Source organism: Eriocheir sinensis, chromosome 33 (assembly GCF_024679095.1).
Source record: "Eriocheir sinensis breed Jianghai 21 chromosome 33, ASM2467909v1, whole genome shotgun sequence".
Taxonomy (NCBI): Eukaryota; Metazoa; Arthropoda; class Malacostraca; order Decapoda; family Varunidae; genus Eriocheir; species Eriocheir sinensis.
In genome coordinates this window covers 9,450,934-9,476,507 of record NC_066541.1, presented here as the reverse complement: position 1 = coordinate 9,476,507, position 25,574 = coordinate 9,450,934, and the positions used below count along the sequence as shown (strand labels likewise).

The following is a 25,574-nucleotide window of genomic DNA, read 5'->3' as shown; positions in this document are numbered from 1 at the left end:
CTGCTGGATTCACTGAGTAACTGACAACTGGCATATATGTTACACCTAGTACCAAATTTACCAATACGCTGCATTAGGCTCCGTTGGATGGTTACAAGTAGTAATCTATCGGAAAGTTATGTGACATGTACGTATGTATGTACATGCATATATGTATGTATGGATGGATGTGTGTGTGTGTGTGTGTGTGTGTGTGTGTGTGTGTGTGTGTGTGTGTGTGTGTGTGTGTGTGTGTGTGTGTGTATGTGTGTGTGTGTGTGTGTGTATATATATATATATATATATATATATATATATATATATATATATATATATATATATATATATATATATATATAGTGGCTATATTTCTGGGAAATATAAGTTATGCTAACACTTGAGTGAACACCTGTGGGTTTTTTTTGTTTTGTTTTGTTACAGGAATAAATAAACCCCACAATCAGGCTGATTTATAGGCAGGCATATCGTTTGGAGGCAATAGGATGAATAGGACCTCCCGTAAATTACGCCTCAGGTCGCTTCAAAAGATGACGTGTCGGTGCAGCACGTAAGCAGTCTCTGATTAGAAATGTGTGGAGATGGACGCGAATATTCCCTGAGCCAGTACTGGGAAGATTTCGTCAAGGTCTCTCTCCCACTATTACACTTACTCTCTCGTTAAATCAGACACAAAAAGGCTAACAAACCACTTGCGCTGCTTACAGAGGAAGATGTGTTGATGAATGCAAGAAATGTGTCTCTCGGTGTAGTGAAATGACTGAAAAAAAAGACTGCGTGCTGTGCCGGAGGAGGATGTTCGTCGATGGTTTGTTGATTCGATTTACGGAATGCACAACACATATACATATGGTTCAGCACCGCTCCTCCCCTTCTTTATATCTCTCATTATTTTCTTTCTCTCACTGTTTCTTTCTTTATTTATTTATTTCTATCTTTCTCTTTCTTTTCCTCTCTTTTTCTTTCTTTATATTTTTTTGGAAAGTTGGTTTATGGATAGCAATTCATATTATAGCACTACTGCACAGAAAGTTACAGATTTTTACAGTTGTTGAACATAGGAACATAAGAACATAAAAAACATAGGGAGACTGCAAGAGGTCTAATGGCCTACACACGGCAGCTCCAGATTCCCCCCCACTACCACCTGTCATCCTCGTCCATGTAGCTATCCAGTCTACTCTTAAAACAAGCAATCGTCCCTGCACTCATTATGTGATTGCTAAGTCTATTCCATTCCCCCACCACCCTATTACTAAACCAATGCTTGCCAATTTCCCTCCTAAATCTATACTTTTCTAGTTTAAATCCATTACTGCGTGTTCTATCCTGCTGGTTAATTCTCAGTACTTTACTTATATCGCCTTTGTTGTAACCCTTGACCCATTTGAATACTTCTATCAGATCTCCCAGCACTCTTCGTCTTTCTAGTGCAGCGGTTCTCAAACTTATCAGGCCACGCACCACCTCCTAGGCTGTGACCGAGTCTACGCACCCCCGCTAAGATTCGAGCAGTACTAAGGTCCCGTCGATTTCCTTAAATTTTGTCCATTTTTAATACGAATTTTGTGCTCGCAAAGTATGTGGCTCTGGGCGATGGCTATCAAAATTGAACGAAAATGTACCTGGGGGGTGGATGAATGTGCTCAGATTCTGGGTAAGTTTCAAACAAACGCTGAGGCGTACAGCATACGTTAGTTTTAAAACGATGGCAGTTAATGATATGTTTGAAATTTCAATGACTTAAAATCCGCCATTACATTATTTTTTTTCCTTACGCACCCTTAGTGATCAGCTCACGCACCCCCAGGGGAGAGCGCACCACACTTTGGAAACCGCTGTTCTAGTGAATGTAAGTTGAGACTAGTTAAGACCAGACTATTGTACTCACCCTCCAAGCTACTGACCTGACTAGTGACTTCACCAGAGATTAACGCCCCTCCCTGCTCTGGGTCCTGACCTACCTCTGATCTCACTCCCCTAATCCTTTGCAGCTGCTTTCTTAACGCCTCGTAGTCCGCCTTCCTGAAGTCAGGTATTAATGTGTTGTTACCGATGACTCTGTCCTCCCATTTAATATTAAATCTAATTTCCTTATGATCACTATTACCTAATGAATCCCCAACCTCTATGTTGCTTATTATGTCGGTGCTACTTTGGCTTGTTATCTACGTGTCATGAATCTACTTTGGTATGTGATCTACACTTTATATTGCGGTCTACGTGTCATGAATCTTCTTTTTTTTTTTTTTTTTTTTTTACGTTGTTGCCTATTGCGCCGGTAGGCATCTTCCCGGTGGGGCCTGATGGTCGGCCCAAGGCTTCTTCCAGGTGGGGCCTGATGGTCGGCCCAGCCATCTAAATGGTTGATGGATGGTCTAGATGGTCTAGACTCCGACTATTGAGGGTAATGGCGGTGGTAGAGAGGTAGTTGAGTCCCGGCTCAACAAGGTACAAGAACAAGGAAAACAGTCGTCGTGGTTTCGAGAGAATGTCTGGTTAGAGTGTCGAAGCTCCGGTACCGAACAAGGAAAACACTCGTCATGGTTTCGAGAGAATGTCTGGTTAGAGCGTCGAAGCTCCGGTACCGAACAAGGAAAACACTCGTCGTGGTTTCGAGAGAATGTCTGGTTAGAGCGTCGAAGCTCCGGTACCGAACAAGGAAAACACTCGTCGTGGTTTCGAGAGAATGTCTGGTTTGAGCGTCGAAGCTCCGGTCCCGACTCAACAAGGTACATGTGGCAACAGCACACTTCATTCCCCCATAGACATCAATCTCGACAGCTTTGGTATGTTACTTGCAAGCTAGTTTGTTACCAAATTTTCAAAGACTTGCTTGTAATCTACTATGTTACCTAGATGTCACAGATAGGCCAGTCCTTTACCTTTCATAATTCCTCCTAACCTACCTAAATCCTCATTTATATTTCAGTCATTGACACAGCCCTTAGGCGTGCAAAAGAATTATACAACGAAAGCAGCGACGAAACTAAAGCATTGGCATTTTTAAGAAGGCATGGACTTTTGGATGGAGGACAAAGTGTTTCACCGTGTCATCGATGTGGCGGAGAGGTGAAGGACGCTCGGAAAAGAAGACGAAATGGCGAATTTATTCCCGTTCTTCGTTGCAGAAACCGTGGATGTCAAACTTTTCGTTCCGTTCGCAGAGGTAATATATTCTTCCACTTCACAAATTTAAATAAACTAAATTGCAAGCTCTCTCTTTGCCAAATTTTAAAATTGAACTTTTGTTTTATACAAGACCTCTCTTATGATCTGGTTCAAAGATTAACTGGTAGAGGTACCGAAACAATATGCGACTGGTTCAACATGTGCAGGGAAGTTTGTACAGCGACTGTTTCAGTCCAAAATCGTGGCCAAATGACAGGGACTGAAGAAGAGCCTGTGCAAATTGATGAAGCACGCTTTGCAGGATGAATGTTGCAAGGAGACCGAGCTCCAAATTCAACAGACGGTGAAGCTGAAGTGGACAATAACCGTAACCATGGGAGACGTATTGATGGTCCTTGGGTATTCGGTTTGAAGAAAGGTTCAGATTGCCGATATTTTTACGTTCAGGAAAGAGACCGTGAGACACTTCAACCAATTATTCAGAGAGAAGTCGCTGAAGGTTCATTAATCCATTCCGACGAATGGACAGCTTACTCTAATTAAAACCAAATAATTTTCGTCATTTTTCCGTAAATCGTCAGCAGTTTTTTTTTTTTTTTTTTTTTTTTTTACGTTGTGGCCTATTGCGCCGGTAGGTTTCTTCCCGGCGGATCCTGATGGTCGGTCCAAGGCTTCTTCCCGGTGGGTCCTGATGGTCGGCCCAGCCCGTTCTGGCGCAGGCGAGTGTTTATAGTGGCGCCATCTTGCATTGGCTCATGCTGCCCTCCCGGAGCTCATCTTTAATCCTAGAATCTAGAGTCCGGGTTGATAGGTGGTCTTCTGGACAGCATGTGGGTAGTTTTTAAGCCACTCGGGGGCGGCTGAAAAATCGCAGCTTGGTGGCACCGGTCGGGGATTAAACTCGCGTCCTCCTGAACGCGGGGCCGTCTTGCTATCCATTCAGCCACCGCCTACGTCGATCCTAACACTGGGGCACACAAGGAATTGAAAGATCCTAGCTTGATGCGAAGATTCGTATATTGAAAAACCTGAGAGGCTGCAATCAAAGAACATTTCAGTCGCACCGAGACTACTTCTGTTGGCGGATGATGAGAAAAGAAGCTCCTGCCATATATTTAGCATTTTTAGCTGATGTATGTGCTGTTTATCGCTATAATATTTTTAATAGAATATTTTTAATTGTTTAAATTATGTTTTACCATGTAAAAATCATTTCAAAATATAATTTCTACGGTGTAGATACTTTTCCTTGTAGATAACAAGCCAAGGTACGGTGTAGATATTTTTTTGTTGTAGATAACAAGCCAAAGTAGCACCAATTATTGAAACAGCATACCAAATATAACTCTCTTTAATAACTGTATCTTTATTGCTAAAATCTAATGTTATGACCCTATCCAGATTGCAACTGTTCAAGGTTCTTCGCACGTGTCGGCACAACTGGTCCTGCTTCCACATAAATTCAGTCAAGCACTCTCTCTCTCTCTCTCTCTCTCTCTCTCTCTCTCTCTCTCTCTCTCTCTCTCTCAAATGCTATATCTGCTATATCTGTTTTTCTGTGTGTGTGTGTGTGTGTGTGTGTGTGTGTGTGTGTGTGTGTGTGTGTGTGTGTGTGTGTGTTTATACTTTAAAAGGCATTTACAATGAGACAAGGGTGGAGTTAAAGTGACTGAGGGGAGTGAAGGGGAAGTGAGGTTATGATGCCCCGGGGATTAATTAAATGTTGGAGGGTGTGTGTGGCCAGCAACGCCAGATGTGCATCCCTTCTTTCAGGTCAATGATTTGAATCACAATATATTTACTTCATAAATTATAATATATAACGTTATCAGTGTGTGTGTGTGTGTGTGTGTGTGTGTGTGTGTGTGTGTGTGTGTGTGTGTGTGTGTGTGTGTGTGTGTGTGTGTGTGTGTGTGTGTGTGTGTGTGTGTTTGTGTCCATTGAGGATAACTACCAAACCAGTATGAACATAAGAACACAGGGAAACTGCAAGAGGCCGAGTGGCCCACACAGGGCAGCTCCAGAATCCCCCCCACTACTCACGATGGGTGAGGTGTAGTTTCAGGGGTTACAGGTAGAGGCTTGATCCTCGTTTAACTTCGGTACGGGCGTACGCTCCAGTACCCTGTCTCCTTACTGCACCCACACCTCACTGCCACCTGTCATCCTCGTCCACGTAGTTATCCAGTCTACAAGCTATCGTCCCTGCACTGACTATTTGATTGCTGAGTCTATTCCATTCCCCCACCCTATTACTAAACCAATGCCTGCCTATATCTCTCCTAAATCTATACTGTTCTAATTTAAATCCATTACTGCGTGTTCTATCATGCTGGCTGATTCTCAGTACTTTACTTATATCGCCTTTGCTGTAACCCTTGACCAAGGCGATATAAGGTATGTTACAGGCTTGCTGTTAATATAGGTAAAGGTAAAGGTTTGTGCATACGCTACAGCTGCGCGTGGCTGCGGTGCTCATATCCCATGTAAATGTGGTAAAAACAAATCACTACATATCCATTTATGTGTCCAGACAATTGATATTTTTTTATATCAGTTTATGATTTTATCTTACCCCATATCTGATTTCTTTTTTATTCAAATGTGACAAAGCAGTCATAGAGTCAACTTCAAAGTGAACTCTTAAAATGCCCAGGAATTACAAAAAAGTGAAGCCATGATATATAAGATGGCGTTAGTTTCAGTTTAAACACACTTCCACCAAGAAGAACTAGGTGCATAAAGAATAAACGCACTGTTTACTCCGGAGTTGATGCATTTAAAATTCTTTTAAAGATTGTGAATTAGTTAATATAAGCGAAACAGGCAGGGATCGTAACACACATATTAAAGAATATAGCTATGCCATCAAAACTGGTTATAATAATACTATTTTTAAACGTGGAAAAAACAAGCCTGGGAAAATAGCATTTATACAAAATTAATTTAATTCAATGATTAAAAAAAACGTCGCAGTAAAAGCAATGTGTATTAAGAAACAATTATTTCAATTTAAACGAAGGTATTTTCAAGTTAGATCCACTAATGAGGTCACTGGTTGAGAGGTCCTCCCCATCTCTTTAATCCCCTCGTCTTTCCATCGCAGCGTGGAGGAAGGAGAGGTGACCTGACTCCCACTACGTGACCTGACGGATAGGGGGTTGCCTACTCCCACCCCGCCCAACCCTGTCGTTTTTGTATAAAATGAGAGCAGAGAAAAATTAATTTGTCATTCCCCACTTGCTCTCCGCTGACGATGGTGGCAGCATCCACCAAAATTGTCTCTGCAAGTGTGGTTTTCATTCACAGATCACCACATCATCCCATAGAAGATCAAGTCGGCGTGATTATCCCGCGACGAGAATAAAAAAAAAATAAACGACGGACTTCTGAGTACATTGCGTGGAAACAAAAGGCTTTACGGAGAGGGTAACACGAAGGAGGAAGAAACGCTTGGCCTGCTAGAAGTGACACCTGACGAACATGCAGGGGGTAAAAGGTAAGACAATGACCTTTCCTTAAATTAAATGTTCTCGTGATGCTTTGCATAGTCGTATGCATTCCATTTATGTTTGTAAACCTCGGCTATTCAGTTAATTGCTATGAAAACAAACAGAACCTAAGCAAAAATGGAGATGAAATTTATTGGCCAGGTTGTGTAAGTAAAGGTAAAGAAAGATGTGGACATACGCTGTAGCTGCGCGTGTCCTCAGTGTTCATTTCCGTAGCATTAGCCTTTGAGCTTGTTGTAGGGGAGAGCTCATTACCCCGGGACAAATATACGGCCAGTGTGACATTTGGGTTACCAGGGCAACCTTCCCCTGGTTTCCCCAGGTATATACCCATTTATCGACCAACCCGAATGGGAGGATGAACAGCTGAGTGAGCTGAGTAGGGATTCAAACCCGGTGTGGTGGGGAGTCCTCCCCCAGGGAGGACTCCCCTTCTGGCTGCCGACCCGAGAGGTGTCTTGATAACTCCTCGAACCTCTTTTTTCTCAATTTCTGCAACATTCGCGGTCTTCGCTCTAATTTTCATTGTGGAACATCATCTCTCTTCCTCTAAACCTCACCTTCTCTTCCTTACCGAAACACAGGTTTCTGAGGCTACTGACAGCAATCTCTACTCTGTTCCCTCCTACTATCTCTATCCTAAATTTCAATCCAAAGCTGGATGTTGCGCCTACGTGCGCAACGACATCACTTGCTCTTGTGCCCACAACCTTGACTCTTCTGAATTTTCTACCATCTGGCTAAGACTTCATTGTCATTCTATTACTAAATACATCTGTGCTGTTTATCTCTCACCTAACTCTACCAACTATGCAAAATTCTTTGACTATTTGAAATCTAAAGTGGAGCACATCTTGACCCACTCTCCCTTCGCTGAAATCTCCATCCTAGGAGATTTCAATGTTCACCACCAGCTTTGGCTTTCATCCTCTTTCACTGACCATCCTGGTGCACAAGCCTATAACTTTGCTATCCTCAACGACCTAGAGCAGTTGGTCCAGCACCCTACACGTATTCCCGACCGTCTTGGAGACCGGCCCAACATTCTAGACCTCTTCCTTACCTCAAACCCTTCTGCTTATTCTGTCAAACTGTTATCTCCGTTGGGCTCCTCCGATCACAATCGTATTTCTGCATCCTGTCCTATCGCTCCTGTACACCCTCTGGACCCACCGAGGAGGCGATGCTTCTGGCATTTTGCTTCAGCTCGGTGGGACGACCTGAGGATGTACTTTTCCGATTTCCCGTGGAATGATTATTGCTTCCAGGATAGAGCTCCCTCTGTGTGTGCTCAGCGCATCACAGAGGTGACTGTCTCTGGAATGGAGGCATACATTCCTCGTTCTTTCTCTACTCCTCACGTTAAAAAGCCTTGGTTTAATCACGCTTGTTCTCGTGCTGTCAATGATAGAGAGGCAGTTCACAAAAGGTACCAGAGCTTTCAAACTAATGCTAATTATGAACTTTACATTTCTGCCCGAAATCGTGCCAAATCTTTCTCCGACTAACCAAAAATTCTTTCATTGATAGAAAATGCCAAAAGCTTGCTTTCTCTAACTCTTCCCGTGACTTCTGGCATCTAGCCAAAAACATCTCCAACTTCACGTCTTCATCTTTCCCTCCACTCCTCAGCCCTGACGGCAACACTGCCGTCTCATCTATCTCTTAAGGCTGAACTCTTCTCTCAAACTTTTTCTAAAAACTCCACTCTGGACGATTCTGTGCATATTCCTCCTACTCATCCCCCCTCTGACTCCTTTATGCCTGTTATAAAGATTCTTCAAAATGATGTTTTCTATGCCCTCTCTGGCCTCAATCCTCAGAAGGCTTATGGACCTGATGGAGTGCCTCCTATTGTCCTTAAAAACTGTGCCTCCGTGCTGTCACCCTGCCTGGTCAAACTGTTTCGCCTCTGCCTGTCAACATCTACCTTTCCTTCCTGCTGGAAGTATGCCTTCATACAGCCTGTGCCTAAGAAGGGTGACCGCTCCAATCCCTCAAACTACCGTCCTTTAGCTTTACTTTCTTGTCTATCTCAAGCTTTCGAATCAATCCTTAACCGGAAGATTCAAAAACCTTTCCACTTCTGACCTTCTATCTGATCGCCAATATGGGTTCCGCAAGGGGCGTTCTACTGGTGATCTCCTAGCCTTCTTAACTGACTCTTGGTCATCCTCTCTTAGCCGTTTCGGTGAAACCTTTGCTATTGCGCTGGACATATCAAAAGCTTTTGATAGGGTCTGGCACAAATCTTCACTTTCCAAACTACCCTCCTACGGTTTCTATCCTTCTCTCCGTACCTTTATCTCCAGTTTCCTTTCTGACCGTTCTATTTCTGCCGTGGTAGACGGTCACTGTTCTTCCCCTAAATCTATTAACAGTGGTGTCCCACAGGGTTCTGTCCTATCTCCCACTCTCTTTCTGTTGTTCATTGATGATCTTCTTTCCAAAACGAACTGTCCTATCCATTCCTACGCCGATGATTCCACTCTGCATTACTCAACTTCTTTTAATAGAAGACCCACCCTACAGGAACTTAACGACTCAAGGCTGGAGGCTGCAGAACGCTTAGCCTCAGACCTTACTATTATTTCCGATTGGGGCAAGAGGAACCTGGTGTCCTTCAACGCCTCAAAAACACAGTTTTTACACCTATCCACTCGACACAATCTTCCAAACAACTATCCCCTATTCTTTGACAACACCCAGCTATCACCTTCCTCAACACTAAACATCCTCGGTCTATCCTTAACTCAAAATCTCAACTGGAAACTTCATATCTCATCTCTTACTAAATCAGCTTCCTCGAGGCTGGGCATTCTGTACCGTCTCCGCCAGTTCTTCTCCCCCGCACAGTTGCTGTCCATATACAGGGGCCTTGTCCGCCCTCGTATGGTGTATGCATCTCATGTGTGGGGGGGCTCCACTCACACAGCTCTTCTGGACAGAGTGGAGGCTAAGGCTCTTCGTCTCATCAGCTCGCCTCCTCATACTGATAGTCTTCTACCTCTTAAATTCCGCCGCAATGTTGCCTCTCTTTCTATCTTCTATCGATATTTCCACGCTGACTGCTCTTCTGAACTTGCTAACTGCATGCCTCCCCCCCTCCCGCGGCCCCGCTGCACACGACTTTCTACTCATGCTCATCCCTATACTGTCCAAACTCCTTATGCAAGAGTTAACCAGCATCTTCACTTTTTCATCCCTCACGCTGGTAAACTGTGGAACAATCTTCCTTCATCTGTATTTCCTCCTGCCTACGACTTGAACTCTTTCAAGAGGAGGGTATCAGGACATCTCTCCTCCCGTATTTGACCTTGCTTTTGGACACCTCTTTTGTTTCTTTTTTAGGAGCAGCGAGTAGCGGGCTTTTTTTTATTATTGTTTTCTTTTTTTGTGTGCCCTTGAGCTGCCTCCTTTGTTGTAAAAAAAAAAAAAATTGCCGTCCACATATCCTAAGACATCCCATCCTGATAGCGCATGCGCGGGCTTTGTTTGCAGAGGGTGGATGAATTTCGGCAAAGTACCGTGTCTTTTGTCGACTGCCTATTGTGATCCGTTCCACCTAAGTTTTTTTTAAGTAAATGATTAAGTAAATGTTCTGAATTTGAAAATTACTTGAAATATGAAAGTTTCTTCCTGCACGCCTTGTATGTCAGATAATGTGATAACTATTATAACCTAGTTAAACCTACACCCCCTGAATGTCAGTAAATGTGATAACCTGCACCTCTTGTATGTCAGTAAATGTGATAAGAACATAGGGAGACTGCAAGAGGCCGAATGGCCTACACACGGCAGCACGGCAGCTAAAGATTCCCCCCCCCCTCCTCCCCACTACCACCTGTCATCCTCGTCCATGTAGCTATCAAGTCTACTCTTAAAACAAGCTATCGTCCCTGCACTCCATATGTGATTGCCGACTCTGTTCCATTCTCCCACCACCCTATTACTAAACCAATGCCTGCCTATATCCCTCCTAAATCTATACTTTTCTAATTTAAATCCATTACTGCGTGTTCTATCCTGCTGGTTAATTCTCAGTAATTTACTTATATCGCCTTTGTTGTAACCCTTAATCCATTTGAATACTTCTATCAGATCTCCCCGCACTCTTCTCTTTGAATTGATTATTGACGAGATGGTAGCCTAGTAATTTCGACACACTAATTGCTTATTTCTGGACAAAATATGATGCTATTTATTATGTTTATTTATTTCCGGAAATCACTAAATGATTGACTTTTCAATGCCTGTTGTGCACCCGCCGCCGCCCTACCCCGTCCTGCGCTGTTTCTCCTCCTCCCCACACCGCATGCCGAATAAATTTAAAGGAACCGAACCTAATTTAACCTACCTGACGGGGGAGCTTCGCCCCCATCGACTCCCTAAACGAGGTGGGCTTCGTCCCCCACGACCCCCATAACAGGGGCCAGTCCCCTCCTTGAACTCCCTTCTATTACCGAAAGTCATTTGTTAATCCATATTATAAGTAATGACTTCACAAAAAGGTGACAACCCTCTCGTCAATATAATCCGAGGGACCTAATTTAAGCTGACCCCACACGATCAATATTATTGCACAATATTCCGTATTGTACAATATTATTGACAGTGAAGGGGCGGTATTGAAGAATGACACAATATATTGAAGACATCAAAAAGAATTTGATATTTTATTGCACAATACGAATATATTGAGTAGTGAGGGTAATATTGCGCAATTCCGATTAAAGCAACATACTTTGGTGAGTATAAGTCTGAGTGGCAGTGCTAGTCCTTGCTCGGGAACCTTTCACTATTCACCTGTACATCTGAACATCACCTCTCGTCATTGGCTTGGCACTGTCCATCTCTTAGTGCATTTGTATTTGAGATTAGCCATTACCTTAAATACTATTTAATGTCCGTCATGCTGTCTCTGAAATCCTTCACACGACTGCCGATATTGCGCAATAATATAGAGCTGTGTAGGGGGAAACAAATATTACACAATAAAAATGAGTCAATATATTGTGCCAATAATATTGATCGTGTAGGGTTCACTTAAAAGGAATATTTACCCTGTAGATACCAGTGATTTGGAAGACGTCGTTACTGAAGTTCACATTTCTATCATTCTTTGCAGAGGTGCCATCCCACCACCACTCAATAATACAGCGACTAGCCGTCCTAATAGTCACCACCGTGATCTTGGTGACGCTGGGGGACCTGTTCTACCTGAACGTGGCCGTCAAACCCACTACCCTGTCGAGTGCCAACATGGGAGAAGGAAGCCCCGTAACACAGCGCCACCTCCAGCAGGGCAGGATTTTCACAAAGGCTACGCACGAACGCCTTCCCGTAAGACAGATCCAACCACCAGAACACGAACTCACTACGACAAGAGGCAGCTACGGCAAAGAAGGGTACAGACTCACCAGTGCAGGGCTTGGAGTCAGCACCGTCAGCCAGCAAGGCGCCCAGCAGGCAACCACGGCACACGATGGTCAGTTTCCTTTCCGGTACGTCATCAATGAACCCCAGCTGTGCGCCAATATTTCCAACCTGTACATCATCAACCTCATAGCCACTGCGCCACAGGACCACGAGAACAGAACCATGATCAGAAGAATGTGGGGGAATAAGATGTGGACGAAGAGTACGGGCTTCAGGACGGTCTTCCTCCTCGGCGAGACAGCGAACCCACGTGTGATGGCGGCCGTCAGGGAGGAGAGCCACGCCCACCGCGATATCATTCAGTTCTCCTTCCTGGATTCGTACAACAATCTCACTCTCAAGGTCCTCTCGGGGCTGCACTGGGTCGAGAATTTCTGTCCTACGCCTGTCTGGGTCCTGAAGAGCGACGTTGATTGTCTGGTGAACATCTTCTCGCTGGCAAGGTATGTCTGGGGAGGGCACGGGCAGGGGGTGGGAAGGAATACACGAAAGACGTCTTGAGTTTTCACTGCTATTATTACAAAAGAAAGCTAACAATGTGGCGGTATATTGTCACAGTTTCCAGCCATGTTTGCACCAACAGAAGCATTTTGCAACACAACACATTATACATCAACACATCATAATACAACAGTCATTTTGCACCAACACAAACACTGCAACACAATACACAACACAACACAAGCATTTTGCACCAACACAAGCATTTCATTTGAGCTTTTGATCCTTATTTTTCTTATTTTCTGGAATGGTTAATAATTTGGAGAAAGACAGACTTGTAAAGTTAACCAAGCCATATTTCAACATTTTGTAGTCATTGTCAGCACTTAATTTTTATATATCTGAATAACAATTGTTATGTCATTTTTATTAAATTTCATTGAGTAAAGCTCATGATACACAATAGGCCACTTATGTGTTGGTAATATATAAAAGATTAACATTTATGGAAGTTTACAAATGTACTTTGAATGATTGCTATTCAAACATACGAAGTGGTTACAAAAGAGACTTAAAAAAACATTTGACATCCCGCAGGTTCCTCCAGACATATGACGAAGCGACAAACTATACAAGAAGTCAATTCATATGCAACACACGGTGGGCATCCTTTCCCTGTCGCCCAGGCTGTGGCAAGCCTAAATTTGAGGTCAACTGGACGGAATATCCTCCCCGCAAGTTCCCACCCTACTGCTTTGGTTCTGGTTATGTTTTACCCAGGTATGTACAGCTAAGGATACTATACCAATATGTCTGCTACCATTATAAGTAACTGCATTCTCTTACCTTATCATATACATCTAAAGTGTTCCTCATTACTGGAAAAATCCATCAAGCTTAAAAAAAACTATGAATCTATTATATAGTTGATTTGGCTATATTTTTTATTTATATAACATAAATGGATAGGCACGCTTCACTTCCAGCAAGAGAGCAAAGTAGTATTTGTGTTTTACAGCACAGTTTCTTTGCCATGCATCACCATAATAATGCACAATCTGCTACATGCCATATTCATGAAGCAATCCCTAATAATACACCCTAAAAATGGGAGGTGCGAAAAACAAAATCTGACTTCCATAAAAAAAGTGTAGCTCTGAGGCCATGGTTGTCCCATATGGTCCAAGGCAACAAGTTTCACACATTCACACAATATCTCGCAGTACTCGTTCCCACACATTTTACAATAAACACTATACCCAGACCATACCATCATCAGACCACTCCCCTATCTGTCAAACTCTTGAAGGCATAATAGTTTTCCCTACTGACCAAAATGAACAGTTTCTTACTCCCTCAAATCCTATCAGCTGAAAAGCAATAAAAGGTTGGGTAAACCTGTCTCTCTCTCCAATTGTCTCTTTCAGTGCCTCTACCTATGCTATCAACCTGATAGCATTGCAAACCTCTATGTGGGTATTACATTATTATATCCATTAACGTTCTGATGGAAAATTCTTACTGGAGTACCTATAGAAATACAAAAAGAAATTACTTAAAGTTTCTGTGTTGGGATGTTAGGAATGTTCTCACAGCAGTGGACCAGTTGTTACAATGTAATATCCATAGATACCCTCTGAAGTATTACATTCACTTTCCACATGGCAGCACTCTATCAGCTCCTACCATCCATAACAGACATGTAACTTATATATACTCATAATCACTTTTTTTTCAAGGAGGATGGTGGGGCCACTATATCAAGCCGCCAACAAGACCCACCCGTTCCGTCTGGAGGATGTATATTATACAGGCCTCCTGCCCGAGCACCTCCAGTGGCAGTCTGCCCACAGAAACATATACAAAAATTACCCAAGGAGGCCACGAATGTGGAAGAAATCCCTCTCCACTAGCGATCTCTTGATTATGGAGCTTGAGACATACCTGGGTCCAAATGCCACAGCCAAGGCATGGCTTAACATACTTCGAAAACAGGGTATTTTGTTGAACCCGAAATATATATATATGGGCAAGGCTGATTGATCCCTGATGTTCTTGTCCCTACCATGTATGTACTTTTTAATGTTATTTTTTATACTCTGCCATAGACTATGACTGCAATTTGTTCTTTTAGTAAAGTGTTAGCGTGTGCATTGATTCCCCCATTCCTCTGGTTTCATACTTCATCATTGAAACAGTAAACTCATGATTCTTTTATTTATTTTTTTACAAGTAAATTTTAAGGTTTATGCAATAAATCTATGAATATAGAGTAGCACATTTGTGAATCCCCCAGAGCTAGGTAGCTAAACCATAAAGCACTGCTAGGATTACAATAGTGCTGCCTTCTCACCAAGAGGTCAATGTGAGATGGGACTGAACGTGCAACCTCTCAGTTGTGAGCCAAACACCATACCCACTGACCCACCTGGCCCCAAAGAAATGATAAGAACAGGGTGGGTGGTGGTTTGGGGGTTGAAATGTACAAGATTCGTGACAAGGATAGGTGTATGCTTAATACATATTTTATGTTTATGGCATCCAAATAGTGAAAACTCCAATTTAAGAGGCTTCATTAATATGCAAATTGCATTTTATTTTATAGTTCCTTTGCCTTTATTGTAACCATTCCCTTTTTCAAAAAGACCTTACCTATTACATGCCTCTTTTAACTTGCCTATACAGAGCCTTTTCAAGTTAGGGAATCAATACGGGGTCATCCACATACAGTAAATTTGATGTTCCATTTTTTTTCAATTGTCTACCATCTCTGTGCCATGCTTCAAGTATAACCAGCTTTTCAACACAAAATTCATAAAACAATATTGGTAAAATATTACCAACCTACCTCTGACCTCTGAGAACACCCCACATGAAGTCTCAAATACATTAAAATACATTACTTTGTACACTTCCCTTAGAAAGATGAATATCCCTCCCATTTCTTAATTTTTTTATCAGCCCATCTCATTGGTTTTCTTCCAGCCATCCCATTACCCTTTGCCTCATACACCCTTTTCTTCTTGTCTGAACCATCTTAGCATATGCCACTTCACCCTTTCTAGTGCTCTGCACTCTTGTGTATCCTAATTGCTCTTGGCATTCCACCTCATCAGCCCATATAATTTATTTTTATGTGCAAGTTAACAGTGCTGGTAAGTCATCACCTCTAAAGGTCAGCCCTGCAAGGTTAGATGACCTTTAAATAGTCTCCATTTTTTCTGACTTTCACTTATACATCACTTTACACAGTGCCTGCTCTAAACATCATCTAACTAGTAGCACTCAGCATGGCAAGTCCCACGGCAGTGCAACCCCCACAGCTAATAACTACTCATAACAACAAAAATAATTAAAAAGTATCACATCAGAAGTATTCATATAAAATTACAAATACCTAACTTGCTGAATCCTCATTTTAAGACTGTCATTTATGAACACTTGCAAAAATCTATCATCTGCTTTTCCAGAGACATGTTTTCTTTACTCAAACAGAAAACATGCCACAATAAACTACTCATGAACGACACAAAGAAGCATCGTGAAGACAAGTCAGCCAAAGTCAAGGACCCACAAGGAGCAAGGGAACGCTTGGGCTACACAGTAGTTTCAGTGAGGATTTTGAGGAGATTATTGCGAGCCTGCGTGAGTGTCTTGAAGGCTTCCTCGGCACCAGCAGCTTTACATTTGTCTGGATGCACTAGAGCAGCCAGTCGGCGGTACGCCTTGTTTACCTCCTCCCTGAAACCAAGGAAATAAACTTGTAAAGAACCTTTAGCCTTGATTGCTTTCAAATAGTGTAAAAGTGTTAAAAGTAAGTCATCCTCAAAATGCTGACAGTAATGAAAGTTCAGAATACACAAGGAAACAGGTCACAAGAGGCAAGGATAAATATGAGTGACGATGGTGGAAAAAGCTGGGTAACATAAGTCGGCATACTTTGAGATGGAGCGCCTGCTCAGTCCCATCTTCTCAAAGTCATCAGTCATATGGATGAGGCGGTGGATGGCCTGCACCACCTCTGGGTCCACAGCTCCTCCAGGGGGACGGATGCCATCCTTCAGTTGCAGTGCTTGAACAAACAGGGTCTGGTGGGGGAAGGCCAGGAGAGGGCAGGTGATGTTGCTGAATATAACTGAGGTGCAGCATAGATCAGAACAAAATAAAATATGAATGGGCATTACTAACATATTGTCTGGATGAATATGACAAGATAAAACGGAGACAGCATATTCAAATAACCAACTAATGAGAAAACAACAAAAGAGTCGGCACAAGGGCAACAACGTGTAGAAAAAAAAGCCCGCTAATGAGAAAAGGATATAAATTGTAAATTATTAAAATACCGCAACTTTATATTAAATTTCTTTGCACTCTGGACACACTACATCACCAGAAGACTCACATGGAAGGCCTGGTTGATGCCATTTCCCAGAGCAGCCGAGGTTAACACATGGGGAAAGTTGTGTTTGTCCGCCCAACCTTTGCCATCAGCCTCAGACACTTGCCGTCCCCCAGTGCCACCAGTGTCCGTCCGAGTGCCACAGACAATTACTGCCAGGTTCCATTCATCCATTCTGAAACCAGCAGAAGTTTACAACCCACATTAAAGATTGCCCTTCCATAGACACTTGAGGGAACTGGCTTCTCTGTTCAGATTCCACATAACCTTAACTTTCCTAATGATATGTGGGAAGCGTAAGAACAAATGTTAGCAATAATAATAACAAAGAATTGCCTAAATATAAATAAATAGGTCACAAGATACCTAAGGCTAAGCTGCTCAAATTAGTTCATCAACATACAGTAAATAAGATTGACTCATTCTCAAGAAATTCAATTGCGATATGAGTTGCACACAAATGCCTGCACATTACATGAAAGAATGAAGCAACATCAGAGGTAAGTCAAATACACTCACACAGTTAAGAGATGCACTTAGAGCACTATTTATTTACATACATCCAGACAAGAAATAATCTTAGAATAAAGGCATAATAGCCCTGATGTTACAAGTCAATATGGCTAACTGTCAAGGAAGCAAGGAACTGTAGGAGGCAGGTAACTCAACAAACCTTAGTGTTGGTGCGATGCCTTATGCTGTCACTCTCCTCATCCACCTCTGCTAGATGGGAACTAAGCAAAACATTACAAATTTACACTGATATAACCTGATTTATATGTCCCGTACACACACACACACACACACACACACACACACACCTTAAAATATTTCTAAAGTCATTCAGTGACTAATGGGAATTCAAGACTGGTATGCCATGCTGGGATTATCTAAAAATGCTGTTAATGAATTAGTAAACAATGAATTTACAGCTGTACTAACACATACAAAAAATTCTCATGATGACTTACACACAAAACTTTCAAATTAATTACTTAATCAAACAGTATATATGTTAGACACAATAAAATAGACACCAAATTATTGTAAGGTCAGTTAACAGCCTATATTAGTCAGTGCCTTAATTAGCTGAATCTCAAACAATTAAAGAACTCACTGCCCCAGGTTGTGTCTCAGTTCAGCCAGCCAGGCATCCAAGGCTATGAAGGAGGATCTGTCTGTCACATCATAGGTCAGGAGGATGCCTTGCATGTCACGGTAGAACTCACTTCGCACCTGTTCAAAACCCAAGGTGTTACTTTCCGGCCTCCATAGTCTACAGTATATGATGAAAATTAACTCCCACTGCCATCTTTAGTAGTTTCTACAGCAGTGAAGGGAACTCAGTCAACATTTTTCATTCTTTCATGTGAAAAAATCAACTCAGCCCATGTGTTCAGGTATACTACAGCCTTTAGTGAGTGATTCAGTGCATTTTTTCCCTTTTTTTCATGTTCTTAAATATATTAAGGAAAAAACTGAACCCATTATGACACTATCAAAGAACAAATCAATTTCAAATGGCAAAATAAAAATGGAATCAGCATAATTTTGTAGAACATTTTTTGTTTAATAAATGTTCTCAGCTGACTCCATTAAGCACATGTTTAGAATGAACTTCTCATTTATCATATATTTCCTGGGCATCACCATCATCCATTTAGCCCTAGCAGCACCAGATCCCAAACCAGACTCACACCTCCTCAAATAGTGGACTCCCGGAAGTGTCAAAAAAGTGGACAGACACCTTCCTGCCGTCCACTTCGACAGCTGTGGAGCCATAGTCAATGCCCACCGTTGGGACATACTTGTTGACAAAGCGCTTCTCACAGTACCTCTTGATCAGACAGCTCTGGGGTATAAACACAGCCTTTGTTATGATAAGAAAAAGATTAAGTTATATCTTGCTCTGAGGCATATAAAAAAAAAATACAGAAAAAACTAAAGGAGTGCAGAGATGTAACACAGCACTCAGTTAACGGATTGTGGGACTAAATTGAAACTTAATCAAACAGTATATGCTAAGCTTCAATGTCTAAATTTATGTACTTTCAAGGAAAACTAAATGTTACAGGAGACAAACCAACCATATTCAGTTGTATATTGCATATATATTTTGTGGTATATACATGCCTGAGAGTATCTTGAACAAAGGATAATAACAATTGCAAACATGGAATTCTACCTTGCCAACACCTGGATTCCCAAGACTCAGTATACGAATTCTTGATATGTGCTTTGACCCATTGCGGTTGTCCATGGCTGTGTCGACTCACATCAATGACAAAGGCGTTGTATTGTCAGCTGGAGAAATAAAATAGCCACATCACTCTGATAATCCTCAATTTAATTATCCTTTTCCACTGAACCATTTCAGAAGGGAAATACAAGACCTAGATCTACTAAACATGGAGGCAAAACCATCCCTATAGATTGAGTAAAAAGGAAAGTATCCCCATTTTAAAGGAGGGGGCACCTTCCCTGGTTGGGTGAATATGAATCTATTACTATTAAAAATCGAGAGGATTATGATATTGATAATAAGTCCTTATGTTTGAGCCATGTGTGCTGCTGTACAACAGTAATGCATCACTGCTAATATTAGTTATTCAGGTCTCAGAAATGAGTATTGTGTGAGGAGAAAGTTTACCCGTGATGATTAGCATATTAAAATCTATCAGAAAAAGCTGTGTCAACCAATGGAGCAATGTGGGTGTAATTCTGGAGCGCTCACCAAAGTATAACCTCTGATGTGAGGACAGGAACACCAGCAGAAATCTAGCCAGGTCTACCACAGGTAAACTGGGGTAAGTATAAACAGGAGCTGCAGAATCCTGAATTATTACCTGGAGAGCCGTGCACAGGTGTGGTGGGGGCCTACCTGACACACCCCGAGACAGGCTGAGGACAATGCATGGCCACGACCCACTTCCACTGACCTATATTTATGGCAGGGTGGTGCTGGTGGTGCTTCTCTCGCCCTCGGCTCTGGGATATTCTGGGCCTCTGAAAAGCTCTGGGTGAGTAAGAGGGCCCAGGTATTATTCACGAGCTCAAAATACTTGTGAAAGGAGGAGCAGGAGGCGGCGAAGAGGGGAGCCCAGTGAGGGGAGGGGTGCGCCTTGATGATGATGACGATGATGGAGATGGAGGGAAGGGGAGATGGAGAAGGACGCTAAAAGGAATGTTAAGGAGGAAAGGATGCAGGAAGGTATGAAAATCAGTGGTGAGGAGAGTGCTATGTTGACAATCTGCCTCTCGTTTTCTGTACGTACAAATGTTTGACTTTCACTGAGAAGAATTAATATTATGGAAACTGAGATGTATACAATTGCTCTTTTTTTCCTAATTTTTATCTATACAAGTGAATGTGGCCGAGGGAAAGTGTGTGATCCTGACAGGTGACAGTTGATAGGAAGAGCAAGAGCCTCCGCGAGGGCCGTATAACATGCCATGGCCACATTCTCAAACCTTTCGGCGCCCCAGCACACATTTTTGACAAGGTTTTTAAAGGAGTTTTAGGCATTTCCAGGAGTTGTTTAATGGCCCTGGTGATAGTTTGACCCTTCTTCTATGCTAAGATTGTGAAAAAGCACTCATGAAAACCCGACTGATCTCCTTTTTGACCTTTGGAAATAGCTGATGTGAAAAGTGGAAGCGTCTGAGAATACAGAATGCGCCCAAATACACCTCTTTGACAAGGCTTTCGTAGAATCTCTGGGTATTTCCAGGGGTACTTTTATAACCCTGGTGGTAGTTTGACCCTTCTTCTGTACATGAACCTAAAAATATTCATTAGAACCCGACTGATTTCCTTTTTGGACTCTAGGATATTGTTGATGTGAGAGGCGGAAGGTCGATCGGGACTACCCAGAGGGTGAGGGGAAAATACTACCCAGACCAAGTCCATCATATGAAGTATGAATGAAGTTATTGTAGTGTATTATTATAACATTACATTTAAACCTCCGACCGTATTTGTATCAACTGAGCTACTCTTAAATTCATCTCATTCATCCTGGTGAGGTGAGGAAGGGAGGGAGAAAGGGTGAGGTGTACGTGTATTAATTGTAAAAACACTCGAGTTTTTTCGGTGTAAAAATAACTATATTAAACCATAATTGAGGAGGCGGTGGCTGAATCGACAGAGTAACAGCACCGCGTTCAGGAGGACGCGAGTTGAGTTCAATCCCCGCCCGGTGCCACCAAGCTGGGATTTTTCAGCCGCCGCCGAGTGGCTTAAAACTACCCACATGCTGTCCAGAAGACCACCTATCAACCCGGACTCTAGATTCTAGGATTAAAGATGAGCTCCGGGAGGGCAGCATGAGCCAATGCAAGATGGCGCCACTATAAACACTCGCCTGCGCCAGAACGGGCTGGGCCGACCATCAGGACCCACCGGGAAGAAGCCTTGGGCCGACCATCAGGACCCACCGGGAAGAAGCCTTGGGCCGACCATCAGGACCCACCGGGAAGAAGCCTTGGGCCGACCATCAGGACCCACCGGGAAGAAGCCTTGGGCCGACCATCAGGCCCCACCGGGAAGAAGCCTACCGGCGCTATAGGCCGCGACGTAAAAAAAAAAAAAAAATATGACTGACAGAAATTAATCAACATCTTTTTCTACTTGAAAGTAGGTATACGGTCCCTGAAGGTCAAGATCAAGACCAAGATTGCTCAATGTCCGTCAAACGTAGCATCGCCATGTCATGTTCCCTCAGTAGCTCAGCGAAAGTTACCACCCGAAGGTCATGGTTTCCGAGCAAAATCGTTCCCGTGAAATACCGGCTTAACTCTTGGTTTAGCTTGATACAGCAGCATTCCTCCATAATTGTAATGTTATGGGCATTTCTCCACTTTGCGAAACACACGAGAAATTCATCTATAGTGGAACCTCGGTTCACGAAGTTAGTTCGTTCCTTAAGGCAGTTTGCGTCACCCGAAAATGACAAAATGTTGGTAAACCGAAGCTATTTTACCCATAGGAATCGATGTATACGTATTAATCCGTTCCGGATCCCAGATATGTTTGCTTATTTAAACATTTACAAAAAGCTTGTGCACAAGTTCATAAAACAAAACCAATGGAAATCAATAAATCTAACACAAAAAAAAAAGAGAAATTCAATATTAAACAGATGAATTAGACGAAAACTTATTTTAATTTTACCGTACCCGTATGGCGCACGGAGTTGACGGTGCAATAGGCGGTGTCACACTGGCCGTTTTCCTTCAACCGTTGGGGCAACGGCCAACCGTTGTTTGGTTCCATTTGTACGGATAGAATACGGTTGTGGGTACCGTGCAGCGATCATGTTGCCGGCTTGAGTGTTCGTAGCTCGAGACACCGTTCATCACCCGATACTTTTTTTTTTTTTGGAAAATTTGTTCGTGAACCGATTTGTTCGTGACGCAAGGTTCCACTGTATTTGGAAGAATAAATCTTTTCCACAACATATTGCCCATAATCCAAAACCACGCCCCCAAGATGGGAGGAAGATACTCTATAGTGTCAAGCCAAAGAGATCCCCATGGCTCAAGGCCATTTGGAGCCTATATCTTCATCTCAGGCCATTGTAACGGTCCAAATGTGTAACGAGTGAATGAGTATGGAATGCAAGTGAGTGAATGATTATATATTACAACAAACGAGTAAGTGAGCGGATGTGTGGACGGGTGAACGAGTGTGTGTGATAAGTAGAGATTGTTACGAATGTGCTGTATGTGAATGATTGTATGTGTAATGTGAGGAAATTGTAGCATGATGCAATGTTAGCTCAGCATGGTGCAACTCTACTTGTTGGGACAAGAGGGCAGGAAGTGCTGAGTCGAGCAGTTGGGGAGCAAGGGTGGCTGAGGAGTTGAGAAGACGCGTGTCTGGGTGTTGAGCTGGCTGTGTGCATCCGGTGTGTGTGTCTGCCGTGCCCTGTACTGTGCCTGATTAACTAGCTGTTCTGTGCCCTTGAAAGTTGCTGTACTCTGTACTGTGTGAGGAACCTGTGAATGTGTGTTCCTGCTCCGTGACTGGTGCCCGTGTGGCTGTTCTGGTGGGGATCACGCCGCCTGCCTGCCCGTGGATGGTGTGTGGTAGGGGGGTGGGATAAGTGAACAGTGAAGGTCATGGCGTCCCCAGTGATCGCCGTGAGGGTGAGGAGACAGGCAAGGCCGAGGCTGACGTGGGTGAGGTGAAGCCAGATGGAATTGTTCGCTGCCATGTTGGCCAGTCTGAGGCAGGAATTGGATCAGAGAACAGAGAGGGCAGAACAGAGGGCAGACGGCAGGCCCAGAGGGCAGTAGAGAGGTCACACGAGAGGGCTCTAGAGCAGGCTCAGAGGGCAGAAGAGAGGGCAGACGCCATCTTGCAGTACACTGACAAGGCCTGCGACAGCGTTAAGAGTGAACTGCTGGGAGGAGGGCCTGAGGGAGGAGGTGGAGGCGGAGAGGCAGAGGAACAAGAAGCGTCACGCGTGCTGGCGGCAAGCACCAGGGTGACGGACTGCAGCGTTGTGTCAGAGCCAGCAGCTGCCAGCCATCGGAGCTGCCCCTTGGGTCCAACAGTCGCCAGAGTCGGCCTCTCTGCCGCCTTCACCGCCGCCCTCTCCATGCCGGCCGGCTCACAGCCCACGGCTCCGTTTTCTCCCCATCCAGCCCTCGGCTTCCCGCCGTTCGGGGAGGCGCAAGCCGGCGGAGTATGATGGGAAGGTGGCCTGGGAGGCCTATGTTGCCCAGTTTGAGATGCTAGCTGCTGCCCAGGGCTGGGACGAGGCTGAGAAGGCGCTGCAGTTGGCAACAGCGCTTCGGGGCCCGGCTGTGGAAGTGCTGGGCACCTGCCGCCGGCCCAACGTGCCTCGCATGGCGGAGGCCCTGCGGCGACGTTTCGGGCACCACCTTCAGGCCGAGGTGTACCGAGCTCGCCTGAAGAAGCGGACAACGCGGCGAGACACTGTCGCAGCTGGCGCAGGACGTGGCAGCGCTGGTCAGAAGGTCGTATCCTGCTGCCCCGGAAGAGATGATCGTGGTGCTGGCCCGCGATTTCTTTGTTGACGCTCTGCACGACCAGCAGCTGCAGATTTACGTTAAGCAGGCGCACCCTGGGGACCTGCAGGTGGCGCTGGCGAGGAATTCGAGGCCTTCCTGAAGACGACCAGCGCCGTGACCTCCGGGGCCGGAAGGCGAAGGTGGAGAAGAAGGCGACGTCGAGGAAGGCAAGCCCGGACGGTTTTCTCGGCTCGTGTTGGGGCTGTGGCAGAAGGGGCACATGCGCAGTCGTTGTCCGAGGAGCGAAGGACGCGTTCCCTTGACCGACTGAGTTCAGACGCCTTTCAGCCTTGCTGCAAGGACTGTGGCAAGTCTGGCCACCGGTCGAGCGCCTGCCCCAAGCCAAAGGAGGTAGTGCAGGCGGGAAACCCGGACAGGCTGGGCGAATCAGCCGTCAGTCCCCTGCCGCCGGATAACCAGTGCGATGCAGGTGGAGGCTCAGTGGACGGGAAGCCATGCCGCCTGACAGTGGACACCGGGGCTGAGAAGACCTTGGTGCGGCCTAATATGCTGGCCGCCACGCGACTCCCAGACGCGCCACAGAGGCTGTGCGGCGTCACGGGGGCCCAGTGGAGCGGCGTAGGCAGCGCTGTGGAGCGGCTGCCGGTGTACGTCGCCGATCTGGACGAGCCGTTTGCTGGGCCTCGACTACCTGACGCAGAGCAAGGCTTGTGTCGACCTCGGACGGAAGCTGGTGAGGTACGCGGTCAAGACGTGCCTTTGCTTCCGGAGGTTGGCTGTGCAGAGGTAGTCGCGGCTGAGCGTCTGCACCTTGCCCCTAGGACGGAGGCCAGGGTCCGGTGTCGCCTGTCCAGAGCGATGCGTGGAGCGGAAGGCATGGTGGAGCCCACGGAAAACCTGCGGCTGGCTGACGGCGTGGCAGTTGGACGGAGCCTCGTTGGGGCGGGGGAGGAGTTAGTTACGGTGCTGGTAGCTAACTTCTCCGACGAGGCCCGGAAGGTACCCGCTGGTGCCAAGCTGGGCACCTGTGAGGAGGTGGAGCGCCCAGAGGAGACGCCGGGCAGCAAGGAGTCGGCCGCTGTGGGGCCGCTGCCCGACTTCCTGGAGGATTTGGCGCACCGGAGCGCCGCTAACCTGACGGAGGCGCAGACGGAGAAGATGCGCCACACCCTGGCCCAGTACGCGGACGTGTTCAGCAGGGGTGACTTGGATCTGGGCCACGGGGTTGGTGAAGCATAGCATCAACACGGGAAATAGTGTGCCCATCAAGAGCCCGCCCCGACGTATTGCACCAGCCAGGCGGGAGGAAATGCAGCGCACTGTCAACGAGCTGGCGGCGCAGGGGGTGATTGAGCGGTCAGACAGTCCTTGGTCCTCAGCGGTAGTCCTGGTTAAGAAGAAGGACGGCACGCAGCGCTTCTGTGTGGACTACCGGGCGCTGAATGATGTGACTGTCAAGGACTCTTACCCCCTGCCTAGGATCGACGACACGCTCGACGCACTGGTGGGGGCCAGGTGGTTCTCCACACTCGACCTGAAGTCGGGTTACCACCAGGTGGAGATGGCAGAGGAGGATAAGCCGAAGACCGCTTTCTCTTTCGGGCAGGGTTTGTGGCAGTTCAACGTCATGCCCTTTGGTCTCTGCAACG

General features: G+C 44.9%; 2 protein-coding genes and 1 long non-coding RNA gene across 8 annotated transcripts in view; 1 reads left to right on the top strand and 2 right to left on the bottom strand.

The window, feature by feature from the left end:
- LOC127006705 (uncharacterized) overlaps nucleotides 1-12,207 on the bottom strand; it is a 180,744-nt gene extending 168,537 nt beyond the window's left edge. Inside the window, exon 1 of the long non-coding RNA XR_007759706.1 lies at nucleotides 12,062-12,207. This is a non-coding gene — a long non-coding RNA (uncharacterized LOC127006705). The remainder of the gene's footprint in view (nucleotides 1-12,061) is intronic.
- Nucleotides 570-14,672, top strand: LOC127006702 (N-acetyllactosaminide beta-1,3-N-acetylglucosaminyltransferase 4-like). 2 transcript variants are annotated; one of them, XM_050876913.1, is made up of 5 exons: nucleotides 570-805; nucleotides 6,439-6,628; nucleotides 11,770-12,523; nucleotides 13,119-13,301; nucleotides 14,261-14,672. In XM_050876913.1, the coding sequence occupies exons 2-5, from the start codon at nucleotides 6,613-6,615 to the stop codon at nucleotides 14,562-14,564; spliced, it is 1,257 nt and encodes a 418-aa protein (XP_050732870.1). In that variant the 5' UTR covers nucleotides 570-805; nucleotides 6,439-6,612; the 3' UTR covers nucleotides 14,565-14,672. The 2 variants fall into 2 exon arrangements, with proteins under 2 accessions (XP_050732870.1, XP_050732872.1); XM_050876915.1 differs by lacking the exon at nucleotides 570-805 and adding an exon at nucleotides 3,101-3,166.
- A 51-nt stretch (nucleotides 14,673-14,723) lies between these two features.
- LOC127006704 (dnaJ homolog subfamily C member 27-like) lies at nucleotides 14,724-20,783 on the bottom strand. 5 transcript variants are annotated; one of them, XM_050876917.1, is made up of 7 exons: nucleotides 19,770-20,783; nucleotides 19,109-19,227; nucleotides 18,623-18,775; nucleotides 18,041-18,159; nucleotides 16,927-17,098; nucleotides 16,461-16,609; nucleotides 14,724-16,262 (listed from the first exon to the last, which is right to left on the bottom strand). In XM_050876917.1, exons 2-7 carry the CDS (start codon nucleotides 19,181-19,183, stop codon nucleotides 16,118-16,120), a joined length of 813 nt encoding a protein of 270 aa, XP_050732874.1. In that variant the 5' UTR covers nucleotides 19,184-19,227; nucleotides 19,770-20,783; the 3' UTR covers nucleotides 14,724-16,117. The 5 variants fall into 5 exon arrangements, with proteins under 5 accessions (XP_050732874.1, XP_050732875.1, XP_050732877.1 ...); XM_050876918.1 differs by having other exon boundaries at nucleotides 19,805-20,783; XM_050876920.1 differs by having other exon boundaries at nucleotides 19,986-20,783.
- Between the last annotated feature and the right edge of the window lie 4,791 nt (nucleotides 20,784-25,574).

Excerpts from the sequence above, each read along its gene's own strand:
- LOC127006702 (XM_050876913.1), top strand. Across the intron at positions 12,524-13,118 it reads AACATCTTCTCGCTGGCAAG|GTTCCTCCAGACATATGACG; the intron begins GTATGTCTGGGG and ends GACATCCCGCAG. Across the intron at positions 13,302-14,260 it reads TCTGGTTATGTTTTACCCAG|GAGGATGGTGGGGCCACTAT; the intron begins GTATGTACAGCT and ends TTTTTTTTCAAG.
- LOC127006704 (XM_050876917.1), bottom strand. The coding sequence starts at position 19,183 with ATGGACAACCGCAATGGGTCAAAGCACATATCAAGAATTCGTATACTG. Across the intron at positions 16,610-16,926 it reads GCATCAACCAGGCCTTCCAT|ACCCTGTTTGTTCAAGCACT; the intron begins GTGAGTCTTCTG and ends TTCCCCCACCAG. Across the intron at positions 16,263-16,460 it reads AGCAGGCGCTCCATCTCAAA|GGAGGAGGTAAACAAGGCGT; the intron begins GTATGCCGACTT and ends CCTTGGTTTCAG.